General features: G+C 41.3%; 1 protein-coding gene and 1 pseudogene across 4 annotated transcripts in view; both read left to right on the forward strand.

Annotated features, from left to right (window-relative positions):
* frem1a (Fras1 related extracellular matrix 1a) overlaps nucleotides 1-25,640 on the forward strand; it is a 49,302-nt gene that overhangs the window by 3,761 nt on the left and 19,901 nt on the right. For 2 of the 4 annotated variants that reach the window (XM_075451721.1, XM_075451723.1), the window contains exons 2-13: nucleotides 3,219-3,640; nucleotides 7,515-7,609; nucleotides 7,759-8,069; nucleotides 11,271-11,467; nucleotides 11,772-12,095; nucleotides 12,190-12,298; nucleotides 13,759-13,890; nucleotides 17,022-17,366; nucleotides 17,472-17,614; nucleotides 24,984-25,180; nucleotides 25,258-25,351; nucleotides 25,449-25,616. In XM_075451721.1, coding sequence (XP_075307836.1) covers nucleotides 3,398-3,640; nucleotides 7,515-7,609; nucleotides 7,759-8,069; nucleotides 11,271-11,467; nucleotides 11,772-12,095; nucleotides 12,190-12,298; nucleotides 13,759-13,890; nucleotides 17,022-17,366; nucleotides 17,472-17,614; nucleotides 24,984-25,180; nucleotides 25,258-25,351; nucleotides 25,449-25,616 — 2,358 coding nt within the window. In that variant the 5' untranslated portion in view covers nucleotides 3,219-3,397. Of the gene's footprint in view, nucleotides 1-3,218; nucleotides 3,641-7,514; nucleotides 7,610-7,758; nucleotides 8,070-11,270; nucleotides 11,468-11,771; nucleotides 12,096-12,189; nucleotides 12,299-13,758; nucleotides 13,891-17,021; nucleotides 17,367-17,471; nucleotides 17,615-24,983; nucleotides 25,181-25,257; nucleotides 25,352-25,448; nucleotides 25,617-25,640 lie in introns of those variants that run through there. The other 2 variants (XR_012767597.1, XM_075451722.1) reach the window with 2 other exon arrangements.
* LOC142369428 (uncharacterized) lies at nucleotides 14,425-15,126 on the forward strand (annotated as a pseudogene).

Raw genomic sequence — 25,640 nt, forward strand, 5'->3', positions numbered from 1 at the left:
ACAACAGCCTTCATAAGTCTGCTGATGCTGGAAGTTTCTTCCTGTTAAAAGAGAGTTTTTCCTCTCCACTGTTGCCCGCTGCCCCGTACATGTTCAGGATAGGGGACTGAATCCAAGTGAAGATTCAATGTAATCTGTTAGTTTGCTTGGCAGAGCAACTTTTTATGAACTGGCATTATATTAATACAATTTCAATTAATTTCACTAAATTGAATTATTTGATGGAATTGGATTTAATTGGACTATATCAAATTGGTCTCGTATATAAATAGTGCATGAAGATAACTTTGGCTATGAATTGGCACTATATCAATAAGCCAAATTAAATTGAAGAAATAGAAAGTGAACTGGAGATTTAAAAAATGTGTTGATAAAAGTAAAAAATAAAGTAACACGGTGTGTTTTGATGAGAAAAATGGATGTAAACAGAAACAAGCGTGTTCAAACGTATCAAAGGGTTGCAGTGCTGAACTGAATCAGTGTTTTGGTTTATTTTCACCTCTACATTCACTTTTCATATTCAGTGAAAAAAAATACCCAGTACACACAACCTACCCTGCATCAAGCAAAGATAGATGAGGGGAAACTCCTGCACCTCATAATAATGTAACAACAATGATCATGCAATAAGAATTAGATAAGATGAGACAAAGAAATATAATAGTGCCTATATGCAAAGGAAAACCAATAAACAGAAGAAGAAAAAAACATGATGTACTACATTTAAGTGAACAGACTGCCCTTACTACTGATCATCAATTATTATGTAGTGGATATAAAGTTTACAATAAGTCATATAGTTGCAACTTTTGTGTTGGATAAAATCTTTCTTAGGACACACTAAAGCAGCACAGTGGCAGGGCTCCCAGTTCGTTTAAGTGAGATGTAGAATGCAGGTTGTGACCATTTGAAACCCTGTTTTGACATACAGCTCCACAAACATGATCTTTTTTCAGCTCCTCAAACACAAGCATTGTTCATTGCAACAGGCTATAACATGTTCCTCAGTTCAGAGGGTGATTATACGGTGTTTTCTGTGTGAGGTCTGGGGAAGGTGTCCTGGGCAAGTGTTGAAGGAATGTGGCAGGATGACATCTGAAGCCTGTTTTCAGATACCTAACAGCAAGTGAGATAAGCTCAAACAGCATTGATTCCCATGGGGAAAGGAGAAAAAAAAGGTACTATGAGACACACACACGAGATGAAAGCAAGCATGTTTGTAGAAAGAGGGAGGATCACTGCACTTTAGATACACGGAAATGATTATCATGTAAGAGACCATAAAGTTATTTGGAATAATATTTCAAAGATGTTTGTGTAGATGTAAATAGTACATTTATCTGCTAACTTTATAAGAATGTCAGAGGTCACTGAGAAAATCATGTCATTACAAGGATGAATGTTTAGCCTCAGGGAGAGGAACTCTTGTTCATTATTAACATATTTCCTGGCAAGCTAGTGTTCAACTAGAGATCTGGAACATGCCTGAAGCTCACTAAAAACTCCCATTATCACTGTGGTCTGACTTATAATTACACAAATAATGAAGACATCTCCACGTTCCGGTTGTCATAAACTACCAGTGTTGGTCAGTTCCTGTATTAGAGGGTGTGTTTACACTGGTACTTTTGCATGTAGACGCAGTGGTTTTGTCTAATTACATCTGTCTTCTGCTGCTGCCTATATCTACACATTTCCAACAAAAACTGAAGGCCAAAGTAACTTTTATGATAAATCTTATTCAAAATTAAAACTTTTATTGCATCAAACATCATGAAATCAACAGTATATGACCAATGATAATTGGACCGCCCTCAAGTATATTTAATTTAGGCGGTTTTTGTCGTTTGGACAAGCATAATCTGCTGTCTTTGAAGGGAAATCATTCGAATGAGACTCATGGTGGAGAAACAAAAACTCAAGAAAGCTCAAGAAAGTAAAGCTCCTGTTCTGTTCTTTGTTGTAGCAGAGCTGCAGAAGCCTCTCAGTGTCTCAGTGGGTAGATCTAGTTATAATTACTATAAAATAGTGGCATGAATTAGTGTATTCCAACAGTCTATAAAAAGTTATCTTTATCTGTGAAGAAGGGGTGTTAGGTGCTCTCTGGGACAAGTTAGGAACACATTTGAAAAGCCATTCTAATTAGTAAGTAGTATTTCTTAAAAGGTCAACAAGTACTATGCTTTAATTCTGTAACTTAATAAGTTAATTTTTTTCCTCCACTTTGATTCTAGACAAGTGGCCAATTATGAAGTATACTTGAACCCTTAATCCTGAGAGTCAGTGGAACCACCAACTCTCTTATAGCATGTAGCATGTAGCATGGTTTAGGTCTATCTGTCCCATTAGAGGAAAGAGTCTGTGTAAATCAGTACAAAGCTAATCTAAAATAAAATGTAGTGAGATGGATAGTATTTTCGAATCTGACAATGCCCCCTGTTAGGTTTCACTAAACGGTTTACTGTGTATAATGATGATGTGAATCATACTATTGCTGTCAGAGTTAGCAGATGTCTGCCATGTTGAACACCTCCATCCCTCTCATAAGATGGGCTTTTGCATTTAGAAGATGTGAATAGATAAAAGTGAATGGAAACGCTTATAAAAAAAAATAATAATAAAAAAAATAAAACTAATTGAAAAGACCATAGAGACTCGCTTAGTGTCTGTATACATCTGTATCTATATATCATATATATATGATATAGATGCTCATCAGGGCTTTGTAAGTCTTGATTATTGAAAAAGAGGAGTGAAAAGAAACCACTCTGACAGGACTGTTGGTGGCATTTTACAAGAGAAAAGCTTGTCAGGAAGCAGTGCATTTACTGTGTGGAAGTTTATCATACACACATCCTGCTTTGGAACAGCCACCATAGAAAGTCACTGGTTGCAATCATTGTCTTGGGTGACCAAATGAACCCTTAAACCTGCTTCACCATACAGAGCTCCACTCCTGCTTTTATGTACATGTGTCAGTGTATTGTCACAACAACCCCACGTGGCTCTTCAGCAACTTCACAATGAGATGCATCTTTGACTTTGTTTCCATAAAATTCAGTTTATTTCAGTCTTCTGATTTCTTCACTTGCTTTGTTGTGCTTTGAGCATTTATGATGTGCTACAAAGCATCCTTGAATCCATTTGACGGCTTGTGATATTGACTTCTCTCATATATACCATGCTTTAACCTGAAATGTTTTCTTTTTTCTTCACAGCTCCTGACTGACCATGTGAACTGCTGAAAGCTTACAGCTCATCATGCAACCGGATAAAACTGCTGCCTCTGCAAAAGGAAAGGCGTCTCTGACTGAAGTGTGTTTCTGAAGGAGCCCCGGCCTCTGTGCAGCGGAGCCGGCTCCGGACCCCACAGGACGTCCGCTGGTGACTGAAAGCAATGGGTTCACAGGGTCATTCGCTGGCCCTGACTTTGCTCCCAGTTCTTCTACTGGAATTGACCTGCTCATCTCACAGTTCCCTTGTAAAAGTCAATAGAGGTTTAAAGGTGAAACGAGGTCAATCGGCTTACCTTCAGGAGGGTGACCTGCAGTTCCATATTCCCATTCAGAAGGACGCGTGTAAGGTGGAAATAGTGTTAAATGAGCCCATAACTCAACGAGTGGGACGACTCATGCCTCAGGTAATGGAATAGTCTCCCTCCAAAGAAAACTTGTGTTTGCCTCAGGCACTTTTTGAGCAGTAAAACTAAGCGGCATAGCTCAAACGCACACATTACAATGTTTGACAGCTAATGTGAAGGAATGTCACGCTACATATGTGTTGTGCAAATGATGATCATGCCTCAGTACTGGGTTTTCAGTCTTTCATTTATTTTTCACTGTTATGGAATATTTTACGATACGATACGATACGATAATACTTTATTGTCAGTTTTCACTGAAATTCATTTTGCATCTCTGAACAAGGCTCGTTTAAGGAAGGACAAGACAAACATGTAACATCACAGGACTATTGCACAATATTGCACATTACATACATACATCGCATACATACAGACATACATAAAGTGAGGACAATTTTCCATGGGGTGATTGTACTACATACAGCTCTAAGACTGCAGATTCAACAAGAGAATAGATTGATGTATGAAGGAATGTTTAAGTCTGTTGCGGTTGTAGAAGGAAACTCTAAAACGCCTATTTGAAGGTAATAATCTATACTCTTGGTGTAGTATGTGTGTGATGACAGTGGAGATGCATATGGCCAGTCTGAGCGTACTTTTGTTGTGAGCTTCCTGGAATAAGTGTGATGTGGGCAGCCCAATGATCTTAGAGCAGATTTTGATTTGATGTTGAAGTTTAGCTTTATCTTTGACAGAGAGGCTGTTATACCAAGCTGTACTGCAGTAAAGCATGACGCTCTGGGTCACAGATGTAAAAAATAAAAAGATTATTTGGGCACTGGCACCAAAGGATCATAACCTTCGCAGGAAATAGATGCGCTGTTGAATTTTTTTGCATGTGAAGTCTATGTGGTCAGTCCATGTCAGATTTTGGTCAATCATTACACCTAGATATTTGTAGGTTGAGACCTGAGTGATGTCTGAGTCATGGATTTTAACTGGGGGTAGTTGGAGATTGGGTGGTTTTCCAAAAATTACCTCCTCTGTCTTCACTGTGTTGATGATGAGGTTATTGTTTTCCTATTTGATGTAAATGTACCTCAAGACTGCATAGATGTGCAATTGTTGATTTATGAACTCACCAGCGATTACCATTAAAACTTGTCTTTAGGCCGCTGTTGACATTCTTGAAAGCCATAAATTCTGCAAGCATTAGGATCTTGACACAGACCAAATTGTGATGGTTAGATAACTGTGTCAGAGCATATTCAGTACAGCAGCTTTGGTGGGGTGTTCCTGGTATACACTGGTCAGAACATGATCAGAAGGATTCAAGACCCATTAAGAGGTATGTGGATCAAAGGCTGCCTTTTGTGGTCCTTCCTAGGGATGGGAATCGAAAACCGGTTCTTGTTGAGAACCGGTTCCCAGTGTTTCAATTCCTTGGAATCGTTTGGCGATTTTGCAAACGATTCCCTTATCGATTCCAGTGGGCGCGAAAGACGTCACCACGCAACGTTGCGTGGCGAGTCCAGCGCAGCCAGCAGTCAACAGTAAACATGGTGCCCAAGCGGTACAAAAGCTCGAAAGTTTGATTACACATCCCTAAAAAAGACGCCAACAGGGCAACTTGCAAAGTGAATATTTCACCAAAGGGAGGAAATACTACCAACATGCAATAACTATGAATGAATGATTAACGGCGGTGAATCTGAACCCAGCAACGTTAGCAACGTTAGCATGTCCTCGGCTTACACTGCAGGTAACTAACTAACTAATAAACACTGCCTATCATGTTAGCGCCATTTGCCTCATTGTAAAAGCTGCTGTTAGTAACGGTTAAGGTTAAATGAATGCCTTCTCAGGCATTACATTTAGATGAAATCATGAGAGACAGAGCCTGACTGGCTCAGAGCCAGAGGCTGGTGGTACTACCCCCAGTTCACGTCTACCTCCAGCTTCTCCTTTCACCATTGCAGGGAAGAGTTAAATTACCCAGGCCATGATAGACCAATGTGGACCTCACCGTTGTTGGGTTTGTAAGGTCATGACTTGTGTTACTTCTAAACTAAACAAAGTTGATGCTAATCGACCGGTTTGTTGTCCTTTTTCTCCAAATGAGAATCGATAAGGGAACCGACAAAGAACCGAATCGTTAAGCAGAATCGAAAATGGAATTGGAATCGTAAAAATCTTATCAATTCCCATCCCTAGTCCTTCCCAGTGAAAATGGTAGAAAAGTCCCAGAACAGACTGTATATCACAGCTTCCTGTGTACAGTATGGGGATGTGAAGCCACAATGCAGTTAAAGTGTCCATGCTGACCCCTGTCCACCACTGAAAGTGCCATTAATGGGCAAATGAAGTGCAGATCATTTTTGTGGCCTGGTTTCGTGTATCACTTAGTCTTTGCATCATGAGGACAATCAGGTGTTTACCTGGGGAAGAGACGACATCATGATGCAAATAGGGGAAGCAAACTGGCTGAGTCTCTGGGATGCAGTGGGCAGTGCTCTGCTTGGAAACACTGGGTGAGTTCTCTCATGTGGACGTTACTTTTACACAGACTAAAAGCTGTGGCAGAGCACAAATGTACCCAAAAGGTCACAGTGGTGTCTTTCAGCAGTATAAATCACCCGGCCACACAACAAAAAGTTTAGAAATGCAGAGAAAATCATGACAAAGAGGTCAAGGAGTTGACTTGTCCTCCAGATATTCCAGAGATCTGTCCAGCTGAGCATCTGTGGGATGTTCTGTGTTATCCAGTCAGATCCATGGTGGCCCCACATCATAACCTTACATGACCTAAAGAAACTGCTGCTGACATCATGGGGCATAATACTTGGAGATTGGACCGAAAAAAAAGTTTCAGTGCAATCTGTTGGTTTCCTTAGCTCGGAAATTGTTTTTGAATTGGCTCTATATGAACAAATTGGATTATTTTATGAATAATTATGACTACAATTAATTGAATTCCAATTGGCTTGAATTGGACTTTATTATCTAAGTGCCTTGAGATGACATTTGTTGTATTTGGCGCTATATAAATAAAAATGAATTGAATTGAATTGAATACCACAGATCACCTTTAGGAGTTTAGTTCACACCTCAACAAGTCAGAACGGTTTTGGTGTAACTACACAAGAGTTAGCTGGTAGTTTTATTGCTGTGGCCATCATGTAAGGAAAATAGGAATTTAGGGAAATACAAGTGGGAAGAGTTTCTCTACACTCCTCCCTTTGTTTTCCAGGGTAGACAGTTTGTCTGTCTCTTCTCTGATATGTCTGCTCTGACAGACACAGTCAACTGCTGAATGTCCCAAATGAGACCTTTTCTCTTGTGAAGAGTTCCATTTTAAAGTTGAGCATGAAACCTCAAACATTCACTTTGCAGGGTATTAGCTCACAGGGCATTTATTCATTCAGCTCAAGATTAGTTAGAAAGGAAGTTGGCAGTGAGTCGGTGATAAGGCTGCTCATGTCAGTTCATATTAGTTTCAACTTGTTTTTATGTTCGGACATAACCCATGCCCAGTCTTCAAAAGCTTACTTCTTATAAAAGGCTGTAACTGCATTTAGCTGATTGATATTTATAGTTTTTGGTTATTTTTAACACTTTTTCCAGAGATAATCTGTAGCAGTTCATTAATAAAAAAAAAAGTCATATTTCAGATAGACAGATCTGTATGTAGTTAGAAACAGTTTAGTAGTCTGTTTTCACGCTGTTTATTCAAAGCCCAATTCTTCAGCCACAGCATTAATGGCTGATTTTGTTGATAATGGGTCTTGTTGTAACATGTAAAACATGAGGGAGGGGAACTTTAGATTACAATTCTGATTTTACCCGATATGCCAGGATATAGATGTCAAATCAGGTGTGAGATTGTCCCAGATGTTGTTGTACTCATGTCTGATTCTTTTCATTTCTTTAGGTATTTGATTGCCAGTATCTAACTGATGAGGTAAAATACATCCACAATGGCTGTCCGTTATTAAAGGAAGACACAGTCAAGCTTCGCCTATACAGGTACGATGTGGGGGAACTAACATCAAATTCATAGATACACAGGAGAAGTAAAAATATTTAATTCTGAGAAAAATAGATGCATGAAAAAGTGCATGAGTTAAATATTTGGGTTGTAATTTTAGGTCATTATTTCATTTCTTTTTGACCAGGTTCACTGAGACAGAGACATACTTGGAGGAGTTTTCTCTCCACGTGGACATTGTGGAGCCTGAATGCAGTATCATTAAACTGGGGCCCAAATCCCTGGAGGTCCCTGAATTCTATGGCCTCTCTGATGCTGTTGATGGCAATGTGGTGTCCTTCCACTATGAAAGGAAATCTAGCCTGGAATGTAGCATTCACCTCAGTCACCATGATACCCACTTGCCTGCCCATGGGAAGTTGGTCACTGGGGAGCCAGAAAAAGCCACTAAGAGAGGGGATGAGCCAGAGAGCTTCATTCACCTGCGTCAGCAGCTGGGTAACCTGCGAAAGTCATTCTCAATCCAAGGATTATTACTAAAAACAATCAAACAATACAGTACAACTAATTTAACAAAGAAACACACTGTGTTTCAGTAATCGCTGGTTGATAGCTGTTCACAAAGTATAGATTAAGATATGAGATTATATGCAGCTTTCATCTTTCTTATTTGCAGCTCAGGACAATTAAGTAGAGCTTTCCACATGTCCACAGGGGACAGTCACAAGGTGTAACTTTCTGTGTGAGTCCAAATGATGTCAATTTTACTGCCTACCCAAGTTAGTGTGGGTCTCATAGACCTTTTGTCAGACATCTGGGTTCAGGCCACACTGTACACATTCTAAGTGCCCCACCTACAAATGAACGGAGAAAATTAACCCCTTAACGCCTGAATTTATATAGCTGTATATAAAAAAATGTTTTGTGTGTGTTTTAGCCTTTAAGTAGATGGTAAATAATGCTGAGATTATTCATTTCACTTTTGCACAAAAAATAAATAGAAATTTTGGTATGTTGCTTATTTGCAACACCAGGCATAATGGTCAATAATAAGATAACAACAACACAGTAATATAACAGTGAAAAAACAATGTTTTTTTATTCACCCTTTTTTTTTTACATATTTATTTCTATAAATCTGCAACAGGAAATAAGTCTGTCACTTTGCGGTCGTGGTGAATATGGACTAACCGGCATTGGGGGAATAAAGATGCTATCTCAGCTGGTTGATTGAGTCAAACGGTTTGTAGCATATATGCGACAATAGGTGTTATAGGGTTAAAAAATATAAAAAATTCAACAACAGCTGTTGCTGCATTTAACTCCAGCTCTGTTTTCAGCAGAAGTTGTGTGAAGAAACTTGCCATTATCCACATAGTTATTATCATCATTGAGAGAGCACTATAAAAACACACAAATTTTGTCATTTCTTGATTCTTGTTGTTTGATTTAAATGTGTGCAACTGTGTGACAGATCATTTATACCTAAATAGTAGTATAAAGGGAATGGAGTACACATGTACACTGCTCCAAAAAATAAAGGGAACACCTAAACAACACAATGTAAGTCCAAGTCAATCACGCTTCTGTGAAATCAACCTTCCAGTTAGGAAGCAGCACTGACTGTGAATCAGTTCCACCTGCTGCTGTGCAAATGGAACAAACAGGTGGGAATGAGAGGCAGTTAGCAAGACCACTCCTGTAAAGGAGTGGTTCTGCAGGTGGTGACCACAGAGCATTTCTCTGTTCTCACCCTTTCTGGCTGATGTTTTGGTCACTTTGCATTTTGTCAGTGCTCTCACCCCCAGAGGTAGCATGAGGCGGTGTCTGCAGCCCACAGAAGGTGCTCAGGTAGAGCAGCTCATCCAGGAAGGCACATCAATGTGATCTGTGGCAAGAAGGTTTGCTGTGTCTCTCAGCACAGTGTGCAGAGCATGGAGGAGATACCAGGAGACAGGCCGGTACACCAGGAGACAGGCCGGTACCCCAGGAGACAGGCCGGTACCCCAGGAGACATGTAGGGGGCCGTAGGAGGGCAACAACCCAGCAGCAGGACCGCTACCTCCTCCTTTGTGGAAGGAGGAACAGAAGGAGTGCTGCCAGAGCTGCAGAATGACCCCCAGCTGCCACTAATATGCATGTTTCTGCTCAAACTGTCAGAAACAGACTCCATGAGGGGGGTGTGAGGGCCCAACTTCCACAGGTGGGCTTGTGCTGACAGCCCAACACCGTGCAGGGAGATTGGCATTTGCCAGAGAACCCCAAGATTGGCAGATTCACCATTGGCGCCCTGTGTTCTTCATGGATGAGAGCAGGTTCACACTGAGCACATGTGACAGATGTGACAGATGTGATGGAGTCTGGAGACCCATGGAGAAACCAGCCTCCTCCAGCAGGACCGGTTTGGCAGTGGGTCAGTAATAGTGAGGGGAGGCATTTCTTTGGAGGGCCGCACAGCCTCCCATGTGCCAGCCAGAGGTACCCTGACTGCCATTAGGTACCGGGATGAGACCTGAATCCTGCCCGTTCCCCAGACCTGAATCCAATCCAGCACATCTGGGACATCGTGTCTGGTTCCATCCACCAACGCCACGTTGCACCACAGACTGTCCAGGAGCTGACTGATGCTTTAGTCCAGGCCTGGGAGGAGGCCCCTCAGGAGAACATCATCAGGAGCCCAGGCGTAGTAGGGAGGTCATAGAGGCAGGTGGAGGCCACACACACTACTGAGCCTCATTTTTGGCTTCTCTTGAGGAATTTCCACTGAAGCTGGATCAGCCTGTAATTTTATTTTGAGTATGATTCCAAATCCAGACCTCCATGAGATAATAATTTTGATTTACATTGATCATTTTTAGGTTATTTTGTCCTCAACGCATTCCACTATGTAATGAATAACGATTTTCATCTAGAATATTTCATTCATTGAAATCTAGAATATGTTATTTTAGTGTTCCCTTTATTTTTTGGAGCAGTGTAGTAACTTGCCAGTGCACAGAAACATACATTTTGGGGAGTAGTGGGACACCAGTTTAGGAATTTTTAGATTCTGTGAAGAGCATCAGAAATGGATGTTATTTCTTAAACTGTCGACTCCATCGATTCAAGTTGATTATGTGTAAAGTAGTGATCCAGTTCTGAAGAGGTTTGTGCATACTTATGAAATATCTAGATGATGTCATAGGCCTGCATAGCTTTACAGTTTATTGAGACAGAAAGACAAGCAGCTGATTAGGTTTTTAATGTTAGGGTAGATGTTCTTGAATAACAGTCTGCTGCAAAGCAAAATTTCCCAGCAAATGTTTGACTTGGGCACAATTGATCAAAGTTAATTATAGAAGCAGTAGCGCACATAGTGACAAATCAATATCAAATCCGATTCAAATGTGACCATTTGAAAGCAGTGGAAGCAGATGAGAGACTGGTTTGGAACAAAATTATGAGCACAAATAATTGTGTCATCTCCATATAAAAGAACAACTTAGCTAGGATGATATCATAATGGACCAAGAACAGACCCCTGTGGCATCCCATTATTAAAGATAAAAGGGCCTAATTTTGTTTTTTATCAAAATACTGTGTTTTAACCAAATCCAAATAAATGATATGGATGTCACACTATATAAAACCAGAAGCCTAAGTAATGTAAGACTAATGTTAACATGGTGTTATCGCTGAATGTTTTCTTCATTATTTCAGATAATAAAGCCAGGGCAATGTGTAAATCTGAAGATTGCCTAAAAGGTCTGAAGATGGTAAAGTTCACCAAAATTTCCTGTGATGAGTTTCTGATGATGGGGCTAAAGTATCAGCACATAGACCCTCCATCACCAGATCTAGACTACATCACAATCAGGCTGAACCTCAAGGACACCAGAAGTGGCAGCATATTTCAGGTAATTTGGCAGCTAAGTCACGTATATATGTGATGTGTGAAGTTTTAGGGTTTTTCCCTAGGTCTGGATTAATACCTATTAAACATTTATTAGTTTGGGGTTCCAAGATATATGCAGTGACAACACAATGTACTAGGTTTCATCTCTCTATAATATAGGGAAAATGGCTTTTGCCAAACCCTGTTGTTTTGTGACTTACTGGGAACTTTCATATGGTTTTATGCTTTGTGCACATATTTGTTTTTCTTAGGAATGGGATTTTAAATTGTTACTAAGAAAACGTTCTTTTAATACTGTGTTGCAGTCTGAGCGGGCCTGGATTCCGGTGAAAATAGTTGGTGCAATGCCCAACCAGCCTCCAAAACCATCCTTCATGTCCATGTTTATCTTGGAAGTAGACCAGTTCATTCTCACACCGCTATCCACTGCTACACTGGATGCTGAGGATGAGGAAACTCCCAAACAGCTTTTGGTTTTTAATATCACCAAACCCCCCGTTGAAGGCTTTCTCACCCATCTGTCTGATCACACTCGTCCAATCTCCTCCTTTACATGGCTCGATCTCAATGACATGCTTATAGGGTACCAACCTCCGAATTCTTCACACACCCAACGTAGGAATTATGAGGTAAGACATCTCTTGATCCTGTTTCTTTGCTATAGATAGAACAATGAATTTGGTTGTGCTAATAGTATCTGGTAAAACTAGATTCTACTTACAGGTGGAATTTGAAGTTCACGATGTTTTCTTTGAGAAGAGTCCATCAATAACTGTTTCTGTGTCTGTAAGGAGTGCGGACACGAATGCACCCAGAGTGTCCTGGAACATGGGTATGTTGACATAGTCACAGTTTTGTTGATTGGAGTTTTAAAATTCACATATAACCAATGATCAATTCTTCCACTTGAGACAATGAAAACCTCCACAGAACTTTGTAGTCTCTTTAGCCAACGGTTTGGTTGTATTACATTTTATCAGGTGGTCAAAATTTTCCCATTTACAAGCAGCAGGCAGAGGTTTTTAGAAAGAAACCTCTTAAGAATCTCACTGTGCACAAATAAGATTTAGCTAAATAATCTCAATTTAAACAATACATCTGCATAGTTAATCTTTCAAGCTGCAACTTTGGGACTGAAATGAACTTTACTTGAGAAATAAACATCCTGGTACAAAAGCACCATAAGCTAATTTTGTCAGTTATGACAACTGCACAATTGGAGACTTTTTGTATAACCCACCCGTTTGAACTAGCCTAGGAATTCCCATGCTGCTTTGTGTGCGATTTCATTTACACTGTAAAGGCAGCCTGGAAACCACCGCCCTTTTTTTTGCCTGAGTTAGGGAACCAATCACAGAACGCGGGGGGCAGCAAGATGATGACGACGTCTATGCGCGACACCGAAGCTTGTAGAGTGTTAATCCAACATGGCAGCGGACACAACGTTACCGTTCGATGCAGCCTTAGAAAGTGTTTAAGTAGCTTAGAACGCAAGTTTACTTTTAAAAAAGAGCAACGTTTGGCGTTGAAAGATTTCATTGCCTTCTTCCTTGTCAAATTTCTGTCGCTCTACACACGTCATCTAGTATAAGTGATACAATTGGCTATGAATCGCGCGCAAAGCAGCATGGGAAGAACCTGACGCCATTTGATAGACATTCGTAGCGCCCAATAAACGGCTCTAGGCATTCGTAAACCACGCCTCAAATACGAGAAAATGCACACCTAGTTCCCAGACCACCATCTCATCGAGATGTGGACGAGTCAGCCAGGCTACGTTTGAACTGTGTTGAGACTTAAATCCTTAATCATTAAAGACGCATTCTGATGTGTACGTCTATCAACATGTGCATGTCAATTAGGCCGCTACCTGATGGATTTGTAGTGTTTCATGAATCTGTCAGGGCCATAACATGCTTTTTATTATTTTTGCAAAATACAACAGTGTATGCTTCACCAGCCATACAACTGTCAAAGTCTACCAAAAATGGAAGATTTCATAATAACAAATACAGAAGTTTCGCCTAAAGGCGCGAATAATTCTTTGAAGAATTCAAGGGCAAGATTGGACTACAAGCAACAGAAACTGTGAAATTAGATGATCATTGCACAGATCCCAACAACGAGGCATACACAGGGAATCCATTAGAGCTCAACTACATCCACAGGAGCCACATGTTCTCTGAACATGGAACCATATACTTTTTTTAATCTCCCAAAATGAACATAGATATTGAATTCATATAGCTTTTTACATATGTATTGTTTCCTTAATAAAATTCTGTTTTGCAGGTCTGAGCCTGTTGGAAGGTCAGTCTCGTCCAGTTACATGGAACCAGCTTCAAATTGTGGATAATGACAACCTAAATGCTGTTCGTATCATCACTATTGATGGCCTGCTGCATGGGCGGCTAACTGTAAGAGGTACAGGCACAACAACAACAGAAAGCACCACATTTCCCCACTTCTGTCTAGATCCATCATTTGAACTGAAAATGCGCATGCAAGTTGCTTTCTGATGGTTTATGGCATAACCACACGATTTAAAGGCTTGTTTGTACTCCCATTAGGTACGCAAATACAGCGCATCCGGAAAGTATTCACAGTGCTCCACTTTTTCCACGATATCCTCTGTTACAGCCTTATTCCCAAATAGATCAGTTCATCTTTTACCTCAAAATTCTAAACATAATACCCCACAATGACAGAGTGATAAAAAGTTTGTTTGAAACTTTTGCAAAATTAATTAAAATAAAACAGCGTTTCACAGCGTTTGCCATGACCCTCAAAAGTGAGCTCAGGTGCATCCTGTTTCCACTGATCATCCTTCAGAAGTTTCTCCAACCTGATTGCAGTCCAGCTGTGTAAATTCAGTTGACTGGCCATGATTTGGAAAAGCACAACCTTATTATAAAAGGTCCCATAGTTGACAGTGCATGTCAGAGCACAAACCAAGACATGAAGTCTGTAGACTTCCGATACACGATTATATGGATGCACAGATCTGGGAAAGGCTACAGGAAAATTGCTGCAGCATTGAAGATCCCAGTGACCACATTGGCCTCCATCTTCTGTAAATGGAAGAAGTTTGGAACCACCAAACTTACTGTCGGCAATAAGCTTCTCTTCCTTGAGCTGGCCGCCCGTCCACTCTGAGCAATCGGAGTAGAAGGGCCTTTGTCAGAGTGACAATTTGGGTTCTTGGTGACCTCCCTGATGGAGCTCCAGCATTGCTCTGTGGAGAGAGAAGAACCTTCCAGAAGGACAACCATTTCTGCAGCACTCCACCTATCAGGCCTGTATGGCAGAGTGGCCAGACAGAAGCCACTCCTCAGTAAAAGGCACATGACAGCCTGCCTGGAGTTTGCCAAAAGGCCCCTGAAAGACTCTCAGACCATGAGAACTAAAATTCTCTGCTCTGATGAAACAAAGATTGAACTCTTTGGCCTGAATGTCAACTTTTGTCTGGAGGAAAGCAGGCACTGGTCATCAGCTGGCTAACACCATCCCTACAGTGAAGCATGGTGGTGGCAGCATCATGCTGTGGGGATGTTTTTCAGCGGCAGGAACTGGGAGACTAGTCAGGGTCAAGGGAAAGATGAATGCAGCAATGTACAGAGACATCCTTGATGATAACCTGCTTCAGAGCGCTCTGGACCTCGGACCGGGGCGAAGGTTCATCTTCCAACAGCACAACGATCTGAAAATGGCTGTATATCGACGCTCCCCATCCAACCTGATGGAGCCTGAGAGGTTCTGCAATGAAGAATGGAGGGAAACTGCCCAAAAATAGGTGCCAAGCTTGTAGTATCATACTTAAAACGACTGGAGGCTGTCATTTCTGCCAAAGGTGCTTCAACAAAGTATTGAGCAAACACTGCCTACAAATGCAAATGTTTTTTTATTTTGAATAAATTTGCAAAAGTTTCAAACAAACTTTTTGCACTTTGTCATTTTTGGTGAGTAGAGTTCTGAGGTAAAATATGAATTTATTCTGTTTGGGAATAAGGCACTGAATACTTTCCAGATTCACTGTAGGTACGTCTGTTTCAAACTTTGTCAAACCAACATAACCCCATGCGTGTTTTACATTGGCATGGTTGTTAGGCAGTACATCCACCATAGGGCAGCTCAGAGTTAACTTCAGGGTTTACGACGTCTGTTTCAGACAATAACAAACATGGTGACGGTGGAGGAGATCACCTTAAAGGGATATGCCACCCCCAGGCCAAATTAAGGCTACGGCTACACGAAAACGAAACGAGGTTTTTTTTGAAAACGGGTACGAAAATTCTTGCGACCACACGGAAACGCGCTGCTGGTCCAGACGAAAACGATGAAACGATGCAGTACACACGCCACTGTGTCACGCCACGCTGTGAGACAATAGAGAAGTGTTAAAATTGGCTCACAGCGTCAACGTGTGACTGACGCAAAAACGTTTTAGCTGTAACAATGGAAACGAAACGAGGCCGTTTTCAAACTTTCCCACTCTGGAACCCGTTTTCAAAAACTATCGTTTTGGGGTAGTGGGAACGCCGGCTCCGTGTGGCCGCGACAGCGAAACGATAAGAAAAAGTATCGTTTACAGTGAAAAACGTTTCCGTGTAGCCGCAGCCTAAGTGTATCCCCGCATTCCCGAGACATAAATAAGTGTGTGGGAGCGTTTTCCTGGCGACCCAGGCATTGTCCGAATCTCACAGCACTGACCACTGCTTGGTTGCGCGTAATACATACATGCTAGCGTCGCCAGCGTCGCCAATCGAAATATTTCGCCCAACGTGAATTAATTTACTTGATTTACCTTCTAATTACTGTGTGAGTGGTGTACTTTCACATCGAGTGCAAATGAGTGTGTAAATCTACACGGAAGGCTGGGTTTGCTCATGTCGGTTTGGGAACTAGTTTCCGGTGCGGAAAACACAGCCGAAGCACACCCCCGACTTCCTCAAACAAACCAGCGTGAAGCAGTCAGGGGGGTGGGGATTCCCAATGACGTAGCGGGGGATGGACAGAAGGCTCCGTCTGTATGCGTCTGCCTATTTAACGTTGTGCATAAATGAGCCATTCTCCACCAAGTTCTATGACAGCCATCTTTGTAGTTTATGTTAGATGTTGCTGTGGAATTATTTACATGATAGCCATATTTTATTTTCTAAATATCACCCGTTGTCCATGTTCAAATTGCTCCTAGTTTTAAGTGTGAGCATACATGATTGCCTGTTGCTGCGTAAGTCATGTGATGGACTGATCTGTCAGGGCAAACGACCAAAGACGGCTAGGATACAGACAATGGAAAGATGTGTTATCCTCAGTACTGGTAAACTCTATCTATAGTATGAGTGAATTTATTCTAATATTTTTCAATAGTAAAAAATAAACAAGATTATATAATGACATCAGATTTATTGTATGACCCCACTGAGGATTTTAATAGTATCAGATGCAAACCAAATAAACATCCTTAGGTCACATTTGGTGTAAAATCTTAATTTAGAGACCTGTGCTGTCATATATGATATCTATTTTTATCCTATTGTTGATGGAAACTCCAGGTGGAAAGGGCTTCATGTTCACTGTCGATGACATAAAAGCCGGCATGGTCCATTATCACCATGATGACAGTGACTCCACAAAGGACTTCATCATCTTCCGCATTACCGATGGCCCCCATCAGACCCGACACAAGTTCCCCATCAAGATCCTCCCCAAAGATGACAGTCCTCCTTTACTTATAACTAACATGCTGTTGGAGGTCTCTGAGGGCCAAACGGCTCTGCTGAGAGGCTCCACCCTCCAGGCTTCAGACACGGACTCCAATGATGACTACATCCTCTTTAACATCACCCGCCTCCCGCAGGCAGGGGAGGTCATGAAAATCCCAGGACCAGGGCTGACAGGTCAGGGGGGCGGGCTTATTCTTCTTCCTCTTTTCTTTCTCTTGTCTGTCTGTTTTTGTGCATTTGTTGATGCTATAACCACATTATGTTCTGGTTTTAATTCAGGTTACCCAGTCACCCACTTTCTCCAGAGAGACCTTTCTCAGTCCATAGTTTACTATAGACACCTTGGAAACGAGGTGTTTGATGATTCCTTTGAGGTGGTGCTGTCTGATTTCCATGACCCTCCAAATCTGTCGGAGCCTCAGGTGGGTAACAGTAACACATCTTCATGACACTGCTATTTGGTAAATGAACTGAGGAGAGAGTGACTGGGTTTGTTCCAGACTAGAGTGCATTATTATGAATTTCCTCTGAAACATCAATTCCATCTGAATAGGTCTTTAGTATCTACAGTCCAGCAAGCATCTCGGGCAGTTTCTTTGCTCTTAGTATGTCAGCATACTGACATCTATCTGTGTAGATCATCCAGGTCATGGTTATGGTTCGCCTCTTTTGACATGAAGCTGTATGACATCCCACATTAGCAATATCATTTATTAAATTAGACTTACCCCCCGCTGCGTCCTGTGAGCAGAGTTCCAGCCTCGTTTTGGCGTTCAATTCAATTCAATTCATTTTTATTTATATAGCGCCAAATACAACAAATGTCATCTCAAGGCACTTAGATAGTAAGTCCAATTCAAGCCAATTGGAATTCAATTAATTAATAATAATCATAATTCATAAAATAATCCAATTCGTTCATATAGAGCCAATTCAAAAACAATTTCCTAGCTAAGAAAACCAACAGATTGCACTGAAAACTTTTTCTTTTTCGGTCCAATCTCCCGGCCTGAGCGTGCCTGAGGCGACTGTGGAGAGAAACGACTCCCTTTTAACAGGAAGAAACCTCTGGCAGAACCAGACTCAGGGAGGGTGGCCATCCGCCTCCACCAGCTGGGGTTTGAGAAGACAGAAAGGGGGGGAGGGGGCCGCGGCGGCACTGTAACACCATTCAAAGGATATCTGTTGGAACAGGGAAACACGAGTTAATGACCACAATAATATCACATATACATAAAGAGAGTAAAGTGAGGAAAGGTGTGACAGATGAGTCCCCCCAGCAGGCTGGGCCTATAGCAGCTTAACTATGGGATGTTTCAGGATTACCTGAGCCATCCCTATTCAAGGTAAACACAAGAAACTTGTGCTAACGAAAAAATAAATAAATAAAGGACCAGACTCAGTAAGTAATTCCCTATACTCCCTATATAGATCTGCTCCTCACACCACAACAACCATCTTTTTACAGCCACAAGCTACCTCAGCCTCTCACCAACTGCACACCAGTCACAGCGGGGTGGGGATGCAAACCCTGGTTCGGGTAGGGGGAGAAATAAAAGAGGTAAGATAAGCGGGAATGGGATTCAAACCCTGGTTCGGGTAGGGGGTAATGAAAGTATAGAAGGTGCCAGAGGTGGAGGCAGGACAAGACACACTAGCAGATACGCAGACAAATTCACCTAAACAGTCCTATATTCACTAAAAATACCAGCAAAAACAAAGCCATACAACTCACTCTCACCAACTGCACACCAGTCACAGCGGGGTGGGGATGCAAACCCTGGTTCGGGTAGGGGGAGAAATAAAAGAGGTAAGATAAGCGGGAATGGGATTCAAACCCTGGTTCGGGTAGGGGGTAATGAAAGTATAGAGGGTGCCAGAGGTGGAGGCAGAACAAGACACACTAGCAGACACACTATCAGATTCAACAGACCTAACTATAAGCTTTATAAAAAAGGAAAGTTTTAAGCCTGGTCTTAAAAGTGGAAAGGGTGTCTGCATCCCGGACATTTACTGGCAGCTTATTCCACAAGAGAGGGGCCTGATAACTGAAGGCTCTGCCTCCCATTCTACTTTTAGAAACTCTGGGAACCTCAAGTAAACCTGCAGTTTCGGAACGAAGTGATCTGTTAGGAAAATATCTTACAATGAGATCTTTAAGATATGATGGAGCTCGGTCATTAAGAGCTTTATATGTAAGGAGAAGAATCTTAAATTCTATTCTGAATTTAACAGGGAGCCAATGAAGAGAAGCTAAAACTGGAGAAATATGATCTCTCCTGTTAGTTCTCATCAGAACTCTGGCTGCAGCATTTTGGATCAACTGAAGGCTTTTCAGAGAATATGTGGGACAGCCCAATAATAAAGAATTACAGTAGTCCAATCTTAAAGTAACAAATGCATGGACTAGTTTTTCTGCATCACTCTGAGACAAGATGTTCCTGATTTTAACAATATTACGAAGATGAAAGAAGGCAGTCCTAGAAACCTGTTTTATATGCGAGTCAAATGATAAGTTCTGGTCAAAAATAACTCCAAGGTTCCTGTAGCGTTACCGGGTATTTATATACCTATTAAATATAAGGATTTATGAGATGTTCTTACAGTCTCAAATAAACCTTACCTCGAATTCAGGGCACCACCTACCTAGGTTTTGACTTAATTTAAGTCACAGTCAGGTAGGAAAACTGTTCGAAATCTTACGATCCTGGTGTTAAATTAATATTCAATTAATATTCAGTCTCATATCTCGCTACTTTCGTGAAGTTCTCGTTTGGTTGGACAGACATTACGTAAAGAAAGCATACGACACAATCTGTGATTATAACATATATATAGATATATGAACTGTTTATTACAATGATATGATCTTAGACATGAACCTTTAAACAAACAGGAGATGCATTGAATATGGGTGATTATATAAAACACTTAGTGAATGGAAAATAAAATATGGGGAATGGGGAGATACTGGATTTATTCAAATAGTTTAGGTTGGCTGACTATTTGACGCTAAATACTGACATTTCGGATTAATTTATCATTCTGTGAAAGCCTCGAGACATCCATCAAACCCACTTTAAGGTGAAAACGGGTCGGTCTTACTGTGCTGAAGTTCTGTTTAGTCGGAACACGGCAGCGGCCACGTGGGGTCCGAGGGGACTTCTCTTCCGTTCTCTGGGCCTTCCTGGCTGTGGTGGCTGACTTTTTTAGCTTCTCAGTTGCTTCTTTCCACCGGGAAACGGGGACGATGGTGTTGAGGGCTTTGCTGTTAGATGATCGAATCTTCTGATGTCAGTGGGTCCGTTGCTTCTCTGATGAAGTGAACTTAAGTTCACAGAAGATTAATAAAAGGTTGCTTGGAGTTGGCTTTCTTGGTAGGAAAAGGTGATGATGGCGTGAAACAGCGGAGGTTAGGACGTGCGACGTAGAAGGACGTGGATGGCGAGGGACGAACAAAAACACGTAAAACGTGCATCTTCAGAGTATTTCAATCTATTTCTTTGTTCGGGTCTTTCTTTCTCGTCTCCGGGGTCTCACTGGGTTCTGGAGGGTCTCCTCCGGTCGTCCGCTGCATCGTTATCCACACGTCCTTCCGTTCTCTCCTGAGATTATGGGAAAACTCCCAAACTCTGGTGAGCTCTTCTCTTCTGCTTAAACCATCTCCAAAACTCTCTGAGCAGCTGTTCTCTGCTCAAATCTCCTTCTGAAACTCTGGGTTGGAACCCTTCTGGAACAAGAGGCAAGAAGCCAGAGAGCAGACGCCTGAAGCGAGCCAGCAAACGAGAGAACTAGAGAGCCAGCACTAGAGAGCCTGTGTTTTCCGCGGGTTCCGGGTTTTGACTCTCGGAGGCGGGGCTTACACTACTTTTTCAGCCAATGACATGCTTGAACTGTGTGCATGTCTCTGTAAGGTGATCTGTGCTATAGGGGGATTTCTGGATGAGACAAAGAACTCTGTGTTTCTCCATTACTCCCATCTCATAGAACATTTGTCTCGGTGATTCTGAAAACACCACATCTTGTTAAGATATGCAGATTAAAGATATAACATAGACTTGTAATATAAAGACATCAAAATAACACACATGATAAAGACAATTATGACTTTCAAAATTCAGATGAATATCTATGAAATCGTGACATATGAATAGTGAGTCACACAATGCTAATTTCTGTGTTAACAATGGGGACACTAAACAAATACCAAATAGATACCGAAGGGACATCGTTAAAAGTTAAATTGTTGCATATACATTGTCCATTTTACTGAGTCCTCTGGGATTTAAATGTTCAACAAATCAACACTGCAGACCACTAGGGGGCAATGTGGTTCCATCAGGCAGGTTGGGCATTTTCCACCAAAATCAGTTCTTTGTCAATATTTAAGCCAGAATCGTACAAATTGTCTCTATATGCGTCTTGTGATCAAGCTGGAAACCTGAAAGAAATTGTACACGGTTATCAAACACATTTAATATAGTTTTAAGATTCGACTAAAAGTGAGTCTTATGAAGTCTTCTCAGTTTGTATGTAGCCATCTGGTCGGTTTGCTGGTGAAAAGGGGTGTTAAAGTGTCAACTTTCGAGTTATGGTCTAGATAAGATAGTAAGTGTCCCACTTTTCCAAGAGTGAGTTCTTTTTCACTCCCAAAAAGCTTTTAAGAGGGCAGGAAGTGAACGTAAATTAGGCAGTTTCTGTCTCTTTTTCCTTTGTGGAAAGAAAATGAAGATCTGGTTTATATCCACATACGTAAACATCCCCCACAGGAATGTTGGTTTTGTCAAAGTTTGAAAAACTCTTAATCCACACGGCACTGTGACTGCTACATTCCTCACTGTAGAACTAGAAGCCAAGGAAATACCATCTAGAGTAACTATATAGCTAGACAATTTCTCCCTGAAACGCTCAGGTCCAAAGATAACGACTTCAGTTTTGTCTGAATTTAGAAGCAGACAGTTCTGAGTCATCCAGGTCTTTATGTCTTTAAGACATGCTTGTAGTCTGACCAACCTATTGGGTTCATCTGGTTTTATAGATAAGTACAGCTGAGTATCATCAGCATAGCAATGGAAATTTATGCCATGCTGTCTAATAATGTTACCTAATGGAAGCATGTATAAAGTGAAAAGAATCGGTCCAAGCACAGAACCCTGAGGAACTCCATGACTTACTCTGGTGTGTGAGGAAGATTCTTCATTTACAAGAACAAACTGAAATCTATCAGATAAATATGACTTAAACCAGCCTAATGCAGTTCCTTTAATCCCAATAACATGTTCAAGTCTGTGTAATAAGATACTGTGATCGACCGTATCAAATGCAGCACTGAGATCCAACAGGACAAGCACAGACACAAGTCCGCTATCAGAGGCTAAGAGGAGATCATTGGTAACTTTCAGCAGTGCAGTTTCTGTGCTATGATGCACTCTGAATCCTGACTGAAACTCTTCAAACAGATTATTTCTGTGTAAGTGATCACAAAGCTGAGCTGCAACTATTTTTTCAAGAACTTTAGACATAAAAGGGAGATTGGATATAGGTCTATAATGAGCTAACACTTCTGAATCAAGAATAGGTTTTTTAAGTAAAGGTTTAATTACAGCAACCTTAAAAGTCTGAGGTACATATCCTGTCAACAAAGACAGATTGATCAAATCCAATATGGAAGTGTCAATTAATGGGAAAACCTCCTTGAACAGTCTGGTTGGGATTGGGTCTAAAACACAAGTTGATGGTTTAGAAGAGACTATTGCTGTTGTTAGTTCAGAGAGATCAACTGGGCAGAAGCCGTCTAAATACAAATCAGGTTCTAAAGATACTTCTAAAGCTGCTGTACTTGATGATACATCACTGATAATAGTGGGAAGGACTCCATCAATCTTCTCTCTGATAGAAACAATTTTATTAATAAAGAAGCTCATGAAATCATCACTGCTGAGAGTTAAAGGAATAACTGGCTCAGCAGAGCTCGGACTCTTAGTCAGACTGGCTACAGTGCTGAAAAGAAACCTGGGATTATTCTTATTCTCTTCAATCAATGATGAATAATAAGCAGTTCTAGCTTTACGAAGGGCTTTCTTATACATTGTTAAACTATCTTTCCAGACTAACTGAGACTCTTCTAAATTAGAGGAACGCCACTGTCTCTCCAGCTTTCTTGCAGTCTGCTTTAAAGCACGCAGCTGTGAATTATACCAAGGAGCCAACCTCTTCTGACTGATTACCTTCCTTTTCAGAGGGGCAACATTGTCCAGTGCTGTACGCATTGAAACTATAGTGCTGTCAACAAGAGAGTCAAGTGTTGCTGGAGTAAAGTTTAGGTAGTCGTCCTCTGTCATATCTGCACATGGCAGTGAAGAAAAGGATGATGGAATTAATTCTTTAAATCTGGTTACAGCCTCCTCTGATAGACACCTTCTATATGTAAATTTCTTCTCAGAAACTGTATAGTCAAGTAATGTAAACTCAAAGGTTATCAGAAAATGGTCAGATAAGACAGGGTTATGAGGGAACACTGTTAACTGTTCACTCTCAATGCCATAAGTCAGCACAAGATCAAGGGTGTGATTAAGGCAGTGAGTCGGTCCCTGAACACTCTGAGAAAATCCAATAGAGTCCAATATAGAATTAAAGTTCATATTTAGGCTGTCATTTTCAACATCTACATGAATATTAAAGTCACCCACTACAATGACTTTATCTGTACTCAGCACTAACTGGGATAAAAACTCTGAGAATTCAGACAGAAACTCAGAATAAGGGCCAGGTGGACGATACACAACAACAAACACAAGAGGTTTGACGAAGGTAGTCCGGCTAGTTGGCTGGGGCCACAAAAATAAAGCGTCTTGCTTCTCAAAACAATATGCGTTCAAAACAGAAATACATTTGCATCACAAAATCGTTCAACAGAAAAAGGCAGACCTCACAATCGCTTGGCGCTATTTTCTCTCTCCCTTCGTATCACTGCCTGCTGTGTAGACCGTGCAGACCGAAGTGCAGACCGAGCAGTCCCCTTCTTCCGAGCAGCAAACACCGCAACAGGCGCGGCTATCGGCTGGTGGCTGAACGCAGTGATATGCAGAGAGAGAAATAGCGCAAAGTGATTGTGAGGTCTGACTTTTTCTGTTGAATAATTTTGTGATGCAAATGTATTACTCTTTTGAACGCATATTAAGCCCCAGCCAACTAGCCGGACTACCTTCATCAACACCAAAACGAGGCTGGAACTCGGCTCACAGGACGCAGCAGGGGGTAAGAAAATGTTCATAAACAATATTGCTAGTATGGGATGTCATACAGCTTCATGTCAAAAGAGGCGAACATATGCCTTTAAGAGAGGGCATGCTGACTTCATCTATTTAAGAACCAAAAGTTGCTTTCTACTTTTGTACTTTAGATGAATATGGAAATATTTTCCTTTAATCTCCCCAAAATGTTTTGATCTGCTGATAATGTAAATAAAGTCAGAAGAATTCTGAGAAGTAATTTGTCATTTGGCCTTTTGGGCTGCAATAATGGCTGTATTAAAATGTCATGGCAACATGACAACTTGAGTGGTTTTTATAGATGTGTGTTTTTATTTTTAGTCTGGTTGAAAATTGTGGACATTTCAATTCATAGAACAATGTTGCTAACATGTTAAGTGGAACTATTGAAACAATCCTTGGAAAGTCAAAGTCTGCGTTCTTTGACTTGGCTTAGTTAATGGCTTTGAATCCAGCCCTCTGTGACATTTATAATGTAATCCCACGGATTTGAATCAGTTATCTGTATCATTACATCCAGGTGGTGATGGTGCACATAGAACCTGTTCCAGATCAACCACCAAAAGAGGTTCCTGGCTCCAGTCGCTGTGTGGTGATCAGAGAAACGGAGGTGGCCCATATTACACGGCAGCAGCTTCACTTTGTTGACCAGGAGTCACCCGACAGTGAGCTGACATACACAGTTACCACTCCACCTTTTTACACTGGTCCTCACAGGTTAGTATATATTCATCTTCAGAAAATACACTGTTGGAAATGTTTCTGTCTGAAGTTTGGGTGGTTGTCTTAATAAGCAGCAGTCTGGATGCAGGGAGGTTATTCCTGGTTGACAGCATCCCCAAATTCACCAAAGACTCCAATGCACCAGTGCTGAGACTCTTCACACAGGTAACTCCTGTTCTTCTCCCTTGTTAGGAGAACAGAAAGGACACAAGCTGTCTGGTTCACTCAAACCTTTTTTTTTTTTCTGTCATACTGTTTCTAGCATGCAGTGAACTTCATGAAAGTAGCCTACATGCCTCCAATCATGGACATTGGCCCTTATCCTCAGTATATCCAGTTTGTTCTGGCTGTAACCAACCACTTGGGAAAAACAGTCCCTGGGATCTGCTTTAACGTCACTGTGATGCCAGTGGACAACCAGCCCCCACAGGTGGAAAGCAATTTCATGTGGAAA

This window comes from Odontesthes bonariensis, chromosome 19, assembly GCF_027942865.1.
Source record: "Odontesthes bonariensis isolate fOdoBon6 chromosome 19, fOdoBon6.hap1, whole genome shotgun sequence".
Lineage (NCBI taxonomy): Eukaryota > Metazoa > Chordata > Actinopteri > Atheriniformes > Atherinopsidae > Odontesthes > Odontesthes bonariensis.